General features: G+C 37.1%; 1 protein-coding gene across 2 annotated transcripts; it reads left to right on the forward strand.

The window, feature by feature from the left end:
• The first annotated feature begins 6,909 nt into the window (after positions 1-6,909).
• si:dkey-5i3.5 (uncharacterized protein LOC565091 homolog) lies at positions 6,910-11,893 on the forward strand. Of its 2 annotated transcripts, none has more exons than XM_046863863.1 (3): positions 6,910-7,043; positions 9,202-9,683; positions 10,885-11,893. In XM_046863863.1, exons 1-3 carry the CDS (start codon positions 6,931-6,933, stop codon positions 11,244-11,246), a joined length of 957 nt encoding a protein of 318 aa, XP_046719819.1. In that variant the 5' UTR covers positions 6,910-6,930; the 3' UTR covers positions 11,247-11,893. The 2 variants fall into 2 exon arrangements, with proteins under 2 accessions (XP_046719819.1, XP_046719820.1); XM_046863864.1 differs by lacking the exon at positions 6,910-7,043 and adding an exon at positions 7,314-7,437.
• The last annotated feature ends 222 nt before the right edge of the window (positions 11,894-12,115 follow it).

Consider the following 12,115-nt stretch of genomic DNA (forward strand, 5'->3'; position numbering starts at 1 on the left):
TGGTTCATCCATGTATTTCTTAGTAAAAAAAAATGAGTTTGAAACGAAATGTTCGATGTCTTTGGAATTGCTATTGTAATCAACAGATGAACTGATTAGAACTTATTCAAAAGGAGTCAAGGTCACAGCAAGGTTAAATGTATGAATTATTTTCTTCAAAAGCTTCATTCTTGTTTGAAGTATATTGGAAAGGTATTTCAGTGATAGGGATTAGTAGTGAGAAGGACTAGCCCTGCTGTGGACAGTTTTACTTGTCTAGTTTTTGTCTCCATCCTGTGTCCTGTTATCGATTTGTTTCCCAAATGCTGGATTTTTGTTTTAAAGCCTTATTCTTTTTAGCCTTTTAGCTTTCGTGTACTTTTTGGTTTTGACTTTGGACTGATTTTCAATTTTGTGTATGTATTCCTGTTGCCTACCTGTGCATTGAAACACACCCAATCCTGGGCATTTTAATGCTCATTGGTTGGCTCTATGGCTCTAAATAGGTCACACATGAAGCACATGCTCTTGCAACATGCCTCATATGTTACATACATTACAGATACACTCTTTTTTTCATAAAATATTTTTTTATGAGTCCCTTAAAGATTCTGGTTTGAACTGAATGCCTAATGATTTTGGAAATGATTCAAAGTCTTTTTATGAAGCTCCACAGTGTCCACAGTCGTTATAAGAGTAATGGATGTGAAGATGGATTTGGTCATTGTATGTGGTCAGACAGAGCAGTCAGGATTTAGATCAATTAAAGACTAAACCTGAGACAAAACAATTTAAAAAATAATAAATAAGACCTACTTTGGAAAGATACAAGAAGCACAAATGTTACCTAACATGAGGAATAAACTTTTTCACATTTCTATTTATTATATACACTATTTTATTGTTTAGTCTACATATACAGTTGGTAAATAAATGTATACATATCTACATTTTCTTAATTAGATATACCAATTTAATAAACAATAAATAAATTGTGGTATTGTATATTAACATATTACAGAATTGTATTTGACCACTGTTATATAATTAGACATGTTATGCATTGCACTGTGGTTCATGGCATCGGTGTATCTGGTTTTCCACTGTTTAAAAGCACAGGAAGACAGCAAATGAGCCAGAACTAAAAGGGGCTTTGGGATAGGGCAATGACGAGCTGGTTAAACATATGACATCACCGTGATCCGCCACCTGACTCCCGGCCAGGCCAATGGCTCCTCTTCTGCTAATCATCTGCATGAGTGACCTTAAGCAAGCGATTAGCAGAGACCTGCTGAAGTGGGATTTTGCAAACAGACCCATGACTGATAACATAAACATGCCCTGTAGTGGTTATTTATCCAGGACATTATGTGCTACCCTGCAGAGACAAAATATAATACCTAAGTTTTGTCTGGAAGAAGACGTTTGGGCATCTGTTCTAAAAATAAATAAATAAAATTAAATAAAAAAACCTGACAGAGTTTAAACCTGCTCAGGTGTACAAATCGACCAAGATTAGAGACATACAGAAAAGACTTGGGTTATTTTAGCCCTTGTATGGTGTTTGGGTTTGTGAAACTGTTAATGGAAGAAAAATTAAAGTCATTTATTTGAACATGATATTCATCTGTCTTGGCTCAATTACTTTGATAAAGGTCATTCTTTTTGTCCCCATGTGCACCTCCTTACACATTTATATTACATCCATGGTGTTTGGGACTAAGCAGCAAATGAGTAATGAGTGTGGAAGCTGTGGGGGTTGGGGGTATTGATGAATGTGCCCAAGACATTTCGAATCCTGACCTTTTCCCTGTCTTTATTGTTCTTATATTTTCTTCTTGTGTGTCTTTTCCCACAACCTCTTTCTTTCTTGTGCATTTAATTAGAAAAGCTTTGTAAACCCCCACACACACACACTTTAAATGGATAAGCAAAGTTACAAACGTTCAAGTATAGAGAACTTTATCTTTTTTTTTTTGTATTTATTCTAATCTTACTGTGTAATGTTTAATTACTTGATGTTTTTATTTGTAAAAACAGTTGTCACAGGAACTTGTAGGAGGGAAGAACTATATACACCTGTATGAACATAATCAATCGATATAACAAAAAATAATCTCATTTCAGAAGGCTTTAGAGCATGAAACAAATGTAGAAGGAGTTCCCTTTTTGGAAGATATCATGAAGGTCACGTCTTCACGATCATTTCCATTTCAGGCAGAATGTTTAGAGATAGAGATGATCATTGACCATCAAACCTTCCTAACACCATCTCATCTGCAGCCTTTTAGAGAAGAATGTGATCGGAATAAACCACTAAAAGAGGCTGCAGACATGATTAATGGCTATTTCAAAAGTACAGGAGGTAAAGTCTTCCAGTTTGAGGACACAATACAGGTGTATATCTACAGCATGCACAGTGAAAATCTTTGCACCCTTCATGTGGTGTGTAAAACTCAGATTCATGTATTCAGTAGGGCTTTGTTATGTTTCACATAAAATGTTTTCCATGACGTCGCACCATTCTGTGTAAACTCTGGAGTCTGTTACGTGTGAAAATCCCAGGAGATCAGCGGTTCCTGAAATTCTCAAACGAGCCCATCTGGTACCAACAAACTCACCACAATTAAATGATCAAATATCCCAATCTTTTCTCTATTCTGATGTTTGATGTGATCATTACTAAAAAATCTTGTCCTGTATCTGCATGATTTTATGCACATCAAATGTATAAGTGTATAAATGACCAGGCGTCCAGTTGTTCTGATTAAAATAATTATTATTTTTATTATTTTTCAATAGGACTGAAATTTAACATCTATTTAATCAAAGCAACTATAAATCGTAAGGTGGAATCTTGATGGTTTGGGGTTGTTTTGGAACAGCAAAGGTTGGAGACTTATTCTGTGTAAAATAAATACTGAACCAACATGGCTACCATTCCATACTTCAACTCATTTCAACAAGCAATTCTGTCTGGACTGTGGCTAAGTGGAACTGACTTCACCATACAACAAACTGCATAAATTATTAAAATATAATTCTCACAGATCTGTACTTGGACTTTTCATATTTATGCAAAATGCAAGTACTTTTGTAATCAAGTAGGAATGTAAAAGGAGGTTTGAAAATTTCTGCAGTAAAGTAATGGATGGATGGATTAAAGGTAGGTAGGTAAGTAGGAAGGTAGGAAGGTATGTAGGTAGGCATCTATCCATCCATCATCCATGAATTGATTCCACTTATTTATGTGGGTTAGTGATGGGTCGTTCATGAAAGTTTTGTTCGTTTTGAAGTGTGACAGAAGAACAAATGGTCTAAAAGAGTGATTTTTAATTTTATGCTGGACACGCATGAGCAAAGCATCGCAAATTCTCTGTAGGTTAAGAACAGGAAACAGAACTCAGTACAGGGAGTCGTCGACATACGGCCTATAAAACTTACGATCATTCGAATTTACGACCACAATCGCTACGACAGTAAGAAACAAAATGGTGTAGAGATGATACAAATGGCATAAAATGAACAAAGAAATTGATGATATATATACACTTTAACAATAATGAAAGAAAATTATGATAAAATACTACTTAAAGATTTTTATAACATCATGTCACAGTACTGTACATATAGCCTACTCTACCAAATCGTGTTACGACCGGTCTGTCGGAACCAATCATGGTCATAAGTCAACGACTACCTGTAGTTCATCTCATAAATCCTCTTGTTCGAGTGTCCTCGAGTTGTCACATTACTCCCATATATATATATATATATATATATATATATATATATATATATATATATATATATATATATATATAAATATAGTCATGTGCAACATTGAGTAACATTAGTGTCTTTTCAAATATACTGAGTTGATAAATTATTATTGTAGTTTATTGTTGATACAATAAATTATTGTAAATAATCTTGTTATAAAAATTATAATAGGAACATTATAGCCAGAATAAATCATAATACTTTGGATTCTTATGTACATGTAAAAGCAAATACGTTTGTACTTTTACTTAAGTGAAAGTTGAAATGAAGCACTTTTACTAAAGTAATATTGTACCTACTCGACGAAATCTCCATTTCGTAGATTTAAATGGAGAGCTATCCAGGCTAATGCAAGTAAATTATGGCGTGCCGCAAGGTTCAGTTCTAGGACCCCTGCTCTTCACAATATACATGCTTCCGTTAGGAAATATTATTAGAAGGCATGGAATTAGCTTCCATTGTTATGCTGATGATACTCAGCTATATATCTCATCTAAACCAGGCGATATAGCTCAATTAACTCGGATAACTGAGTGTGTTAAGGAAATAAGAGATTGGATGACCCATAACTTTCTACTTTTAAATTCCGATAAGACTGAGATTTTGCTCATCGGCCCAAAAACTAGTATACAGAAGCTCCAGCATCTCAACCTGCGTTTAGACGGATGTTCTGTAACCACTAGTTCAACGGTAAAAGACCTGGGAGTTATTTTAGACAGCAACTTGTCTTTCAAATATCATATCAACCAAGTTACAAAAACAGCCTTCTTTCACCTTAGAAATATTTCTAAGTTAAGAAACATGTTGTCTATATCCGATGCAGAGAAGCTCGTCCATGCGTTTATGACCTCCAGAATAGACTACTGTAATGCATTACTAGGTGGATGTCCTGCGTCATTAATAAACAAGCTTCAGTTAGTCCAGAATGCAGCAGCCAGAGTTCTTACAAGGTCAAGAAAATATGATCACATAACCCCGATCTTATCGTCCCTACATTGGCTTCCTGTTAAGTTTCGAATAGACTACAAACTACTGCTACTCACTTATAAAGCACTAAATGGTTTGGCTCCCATGTATCTATCCAGTCTTTTAACTCGCTACAATCCATCATGCTCCCTGAGATCTCAAAACTCTGGGCTTCTAGTAGTTCGTAGAATAGCAAAGTCCACTAAAGGCGGTAGAGCATTTTCACATTTAGCTCCTAAACTCTGGAATAGTCTTCCTGACAGTGTTCGGGGCTCAGACACACTCACCCAGTTTAAGTGTAGATTAAAAACATATCTTTTTAGCAAAGCCTATACATAACACACATCACATATCATAACCTCCAGAACATCTGATCACATCACATTATCAACTTGTGCTGTTAATATTATGAACAGCAGCTACGCTAATTCCTCTCCACTGCTTCTCTTTCTCTCCCCATCCCGAGACACCCTGAGGTTTGGCCAGCTCCAGTCACCTCCCACCATCTTGATGATTACGGACCTTTGAAGGAGTAGATGCCAAACTCGCAAACATCCCGAACCATCTAGAGACGTACCAGTGCCATTTGGATCCCGCTACATGTGTGGAGTTTGACATTGGACCTCCTGGAGTGTTTAAAGGCTCTGGCATGGAGAAGCTGATGCTGGATCTGTGATGATCACAAATGCTGAGCTTATAAAACTAGGAGCTACTAACCATATAGACTGTATAAGACTGCAGAAAGAACATCACTTATAATCTTATACTCCAGTAATCATGTTAGTTCTCACTCTCCAGTGTTCTGTATTGTTGAAAGATTTATGATCAAACTCTTGATGTCACACAAATGAGGATGGGTTCCCCTTTTGAGTCTGGTTCCTCTCAAGGTTTCTTCCTCATAACATCTAAGGGAGTTTTTCCTTGCCACAGTCGCCACGGCTGCTCATCAGGCACAAATACACACCATTCACTTTAACTGTTGATTTCTGTAAAGCTGCTTTGAGACAATGTCTGTTGTGAAAAGCGTTATACAAATAAACCTGACTTGACTTGACTTGACCTACTGTATCTCTACTTTAACTCAAGTACATTTGATGTACTTCGTCCACCACTGCCATTTCACCATGACCAGAGATGGCAAAAGTACACACATCCTTCTCTTAAGTAGAAGTACAGGTACTCATGTTTTAAAATACTCACTACACTTTTTTACTCAAGTAACAGTAAAGAAGTTTGGGCTCTGACATGTACTTAAGTAAAAATAGCCATTACTACTACCTGTTTTAGTGTCACGCTAACTGAACTTCACATCATAATAATATATTAGTATTAAATTCTGCCTTGCTCGTTGTTAGCTTTGTAAACTAGTCTACGTCTGTGGTGGAAATGATTGATGCACCAGTGGCAGATTGAAAAAGCTGTGCAATGAAAAGAAATAGGTTGATGGGCTGAAAACGGAGCGCAATGAGAAGATACTGATCATGTCACCAAATAGATAGAAAGTAACAAGCCTGGTTTGAAAATGTAAGAGCTAAAAAAAAAGTACAGATATTTGTGTACAAAAGTTAATGAGTAAAAGTACTGATACCTTCTTAAGTACAGTAAAGTACTTTGCATCTCTGAACATGACTGATGATCATTTGGAAGTCTGCTTGTGCCTACTGTCTGGACCAGGGGTCACCAACGTGGTCCCTGCGGGCACCAGGTAGCCCACAAGGACCACATAAGTAGCCGGCTGGCCTTTTCTAAAAATAACTGTTTCCTACTTTGTTAAATCATTGTTGATACTTATTATGAGAAATCATTAACATGATCAGTGTCTTCACATAGATGAATATCATTAATTATTATTAATAACATAATAAATGGTAATTTGAGCAAATTTGTTATTTCAGATTAAACTGAAAACTGTGTGTATCAAAGCTGGTAGCCCTTCACATTAATGGTACCCAAGAAGTAGCTTTCAGTTTCAAAAAGGTTGTTGACCCCTGATCTGGACTATGCAACCCTGACTGACTCCATTCAGTGCAGGTCATCAGAGTATCTTCGTAATAATAAATGTATTGAATAAGTGAAAAAGTGTGAGCACCTCTGCTGTACATTATAATGCACAGATGGAATGACATAATGGCATGACCTCCGGGTTCGTGGGCGTGGCTGTGTTGTGGGCGTGGCCTCGGGCTGGAATTGTAAAGCTTTAACATGGCTGCAGTAGTTCGCTGTGAACTTTCCTCCAGACTAAAACCTGGTTTTCTCCAGCCTTATTATAAACATGGTGTCTCCCGGATTTTGTGCACGTCTGCCTCAAACCACAGGTATTTAATAAAGTATAACACAATCTAGCATGTGTGTTTATTATATAGATATAATTTAAATAATGTTAAACCTTGCAGTTCTGCAGTGAGTCATATAACTCGCACATCTGGACTCCGGTCTCTGATCATATAACTCGCACATCTGGACTCAGGCCTCTGATCTCTGAGTTTATCTACAGTGTTATCTTCGCTCTATACACTGACCTCTAATCCTCAGTACTGCTCTGTCATATGGGTGTGTGTGTGTGTGTGTGTGTGTGTGTGTGTGTGTGTGTGTGTGTGTGTATGTAGGCGGAGCACACACACACACTTCCACCATATAGCTAGCATATAACATATCCTCTGTCCTATGTTTGGTGTTTAAATATATATATTTTTTTAACATTACACGCAGGTAAGAATATTTCTGTTGCTTGCATTAAATACAATTTAAATATTAAAAATGTATATAAGTGTTTGAAGGTTGAAATGAACGTTTTTATTGTACATCTCGATGCTAGCACAGCTCCTGGAGAACTTTTACGATATACAAGATGGCCACAAAATGATTCCCTCGACAACCTAAATTATATTTCCAGCAGTAAAAATGTTTAAAAAGTGAATAATTTCTGTTTATTACCCCTTTTGACTCGGTTATAATCCGTATTATTGGTAGAAAAGCGACACATTTGACTGTGTTCCGTGAAGCTGATAGTGAAAGTGGAGCAAAATAATACATTATCATACACAAATTAACTATATATATCTGTGCTTTCATTAAGTATGAAAGATTGTTAGTTTGTGTTTATTATTATGTTTCAAATGGCTTTATTTGATGTATTTTCAGTAAGATTTTTTACCGATTTAATATAACAATAACAATAATAATAATAATAATAATAATAATAATAGAAGATCCCACTCATAATTCATATAAAGAGTCTGCTACAATGTTACTGCTGTCAAAAGTTGAATAGATGCCCACTGTAAAGATTGATTTTTTTTAATACATTAAATGCTACATTATAATAACAACAACAGAATAACTAAGAGGTTTTGAGAACATCTGCAGTAGATGGAGGATGGATGGATTGATGGATAGGCTCAAAGGTTTGGAAACACCCAGTTTTATCATTCTTGGACACATGCAGGTCCCTTTTATTTATATGCAACATACAAGATAAAAGAAGAAAAAACACAAGAATTGGACACCGAATAACTGGACAAAAGTTCTTTGGACAGATGATATATTTGTCTCTAACAGAAGAAGACAAAGAACAGGAGAGGAGATGTCCCACATTCAAACATAAAGGTGGAAGCTTAATGGTTTGGGATTGTTTTGGAGCAGGGAAAGTCGGAGACTTATTCCAGGTGAAAGGAATACTGAACCGACATGGCTACATTCCATACTTCAACTCGACAATGACCTGAAGCATACGTGCATGCTCTGTAAGCATTATTTAGAGAGCAAATAGTCAGTTGGTGTGTTATCTATTATGGAATGGCCTGGCCAGTCACTGCACTTTCATCCTATTGAACTGCTCTGAGATGATCTGGATCACAAGGTAGGAAAGGCTAATGCAACTAGTGAAGAACGCCTTTGGCAAGATTTTGATAAGGGCATGGCAAAATATTTCTGCTGAAGGAAATTTTTTTTTCTTAAAATGTAATTTAGCTTCTTCATATTTACATATTTGCTTGGACAAAGTAACTTTTCATATTGGTAAATTATGTTGTTTGTTGCATAGAAAGAAAAGGACCATGCATCGGTCTCTAAGACAATTAAAAAAGGTGTTTTTAGACTTTTGACTGTAGATAGAAAGACTGATTGATGGATCGATCTACCTGTTTTTACCTGTTTCTGTCTGTCTGTCTGTCTGTCTGTCTGTCTGTTTGTCTATTGATCGATCAGGGACCCCTTAAAAAAAATTCACAACCCTAGTTAAACAAATTGGTTTATTATTTATATGTAAAACATTTTATTTATCCTGGTTATTGGAGCTTGTTATTTATTAGAGTCCTCTTTTTGATGATGATGATAATAAAAAATGTAGAGATAAATATATATAAAAAAAAGCTAATAATAATAAAAGTTATTTATTTTATCTGTAAGTGGTTTCAATATGAAGAGTGCATATCGAGAATATTGATTTTGAGTTCAATGTTTCCTTCTCTTTAGATCTCCAAGTGTGATGCCTCTCGGTGACGGGCCCTTGAAGACCGTAACAACTCACCATCTCAGGAAGGGCATCACCTTCTATTCAAATGAGAGTACAGTGACCCCTGCAGTCAGTAGCCAGGTGAAGCCGCTGCTGTTGTTGCTGCCGTGGCTTGGCTCGAGGCCTCAGGCTCAGGCCAAGTACTGCGAGATCTACTTTAGAAGAGGTTTTGACGTGCTGGTGGTGGAGAGCAAGGTGGCTCATTTCCTGTGGCCTCGCTGGGGTCTGGAGCACAGTGCGGAAGTGCTGCAGCTGCTGGAGAGCAAGCGCTTCTCAAATCGGCCTCTGCTGGTCCATGCCTTCTCCATCGGAGGATACACATTCGCTCAGCTGCTCGTTCACGTAGCCAAAAACAGTCAGCGGTATCATGGCCTGATTGAACGAGTCAGAGGACAGATCTACGATAGCCTGGTTATCGGCTCACTGGAGCACATGGCTGTAGGTGAGTAAAGAGTAAACAGAATGATGGTTTATATTAGATATAATTAAGTTTGATCCCAATACTGTATTTACACAAAATGGAAATGAGACTTTCTGATAGTAAAAAACTTGAATTGGAAAATTTGGTACAGCTATAGATGAGAAGATTTGGGGATGAAAAGGTTATGGGAAATATGTTTGTATTTTTATATATATATTTTATATATTATATATTATATATTTAGATATTCATATTTCTTACAGTGGTCAATGTAAGATCTCCTCATTTTAATTCAGTTTTCCACTTTTTTATTCCCTTGGCACACTGTTGGGCTGAACCTCACATGGGGTGTTTATATACTGTGTTTACTCGCTGTGTTTGGTATAACATAGTCTTTCTAGAGCTTAATGCACTTTAGAAATAATAAAGAGGCATTTAATGCTTTAGACTCAATAGAGCAGTGGTTCTCAATTGAATAAAAGACAGGAGGTGGAGCTGGAGGTAGCAGAGCTGAAGATGTTGAGATTTTCATTGGGAGTGATGAGGATGGACAGGATTAGAAACGAGTTTATTAGAGGGACAGCGGATGTAGGCGGTTTTGGGGACGATGTGAGGGAGGTGAGATTGAGAAGGTTTGGACATGTTCAGAAGGAGGGAGACATGGGATATATCAGTAGGAGAATGCTGAGGATGGAACCACCAGGAAGGAGGAAAAGAGGAAGACCAAGGCTCATGGATGTGGTGAAGGAAGACATGCAGGTAGTGGGGTTGAAAGAGGCAGATGTAGTGGACAAGGGGGTATGGAGATGGATGATCTGCTGTGGCGACCCCTAATGGGAGCAGCCGAAAGAAGAAGAAGAAGAGCAGTGGTTCTCAAACCTTTTTTTGCCATTCCCCGCTTTAGAGACGGTTGATTTTCAAGCCTCACCTGTCCTCCATCACACCAAAAAATTGCAATGAAATACTTCAAGTTTAAAAATGTTGAATTTACTGAAATATCAAGTTATAAATCAAGAACATCAATTAGCATTAAAAATAAAGAGAGCCATATCTTTGTTCCCACTAGAAGGGCACGCCTCACACTTTGAGGACCACTGTAATAGATAGACATTCAGCCATAGACAAAAATACCCACATTATCCGTTACTAGTTTTTCCTTTAACTTTAATATTTGATAACCCTATTTGATGTTGATAATTTTTGCACTTCTTATATACTCCAGGTGTAAGTAAGCACTTGTTCCCTCGTTTGGAGCCCGTGGTGAAGCGCACCAGCCTCCTTTACTTCCAAGTGTTCAAACGTCAGACGGTGGACTACTTCAACAAGAGCATCGAGGTGTTCTGGAACACACCTCTGACCTCACCTGCGCTTTACTACTTCTGTTGCAACGATGCCCTGTGTGACCCTGAGACCATACAAGAGCTGCTGGAGCACTGGAAAAAGCAGGGGATCACCGTGACCAGTAAGAAGTGGAAGGAGTCTATCCATGCTGGGCATCTACGTGCCCATCCCCAGGAATACCTCTCCACCTTGGAACACTTCCTCTGTTCTATCAACATGGTACCTCTAAAAGCCAAAATGTGAATATTTGGTAGGAAGGACACAGTAATTGATCACTATAACGCACAATACAATAACTGTTTTCACATTGTCGCATCATTTTAAGGGGAATTTCTTTTTCAGAGTCATAAACAAATGGCTTTGTGGAAAAGCAGCATTTTAATATCACTGATATTGAGCTGTTTCTTTTTCCCCCTGAAATGTTTAAATGTTATTTGAAGTTGCCTTTACTTTATAACAAAGAATATATAGTACACTAACCCAGTGTAATATTTTATTGATAAATGTTTGTATTTGTCTGTCCATTGTTTGACATATAGTCTTTTAGCTCGGTGTTAATATACTGTACCAGCTTTGTTGTATAGCTTGATAGCACTATCAGGTCCTGACCTGTTTACACTATCATTTATATATATGTATATGTATATGTATGTATATATAATCAATAGTGTCCACAAATGTAGATGATGATACAGTTCTGAACTTATATACTCACCATTACAGAGGTATTTTTCAGTTTTAGGGTTTGATTTAGACTGGCCTCTTTGTCTGCTCACTTTAATTGAGCAATATCTAGTAAAATATAAACTACCTGTACAGTGTCCTGCATTATAGTGCATTCATGTCTCATGAAGGAATTATAGTAATTAAAAGGTTTTGACTTGTAAAAAGCATTTAGACAAATGCCTTGTGATAAATCTAGTGTCTTTTAGATGTTACTGACCTTCCAGCTCACATCACAGCTGCTGATTGAGCCCGGATTCTGACGACTCGCCACCAGTGTGTGAAACTTTGCACTTGCACAAAGTTTCCCATTTAAGAATCGCTGATCACTGGGATTAATCACTGATCATTGTTTCCCATGACCAAGGTGCTACCTAAAGCAACAGAGT

Source organism: Silurus meridionalis, chromosome 13 (genome assembly GCF_014805685.1).
Source record: "Silurus meridionalis isolate SWU-2019-XX chromosome 13, ASM1480568v1, whole genome shotgun sequence".
Classification (NCBI taxonomy): domain Eukaryota; kingdom Metazoa; phylum Chordata; class Actinopteri; order Siluriformes; family Siluridae; genus Silurus; species Silurus meridionalis.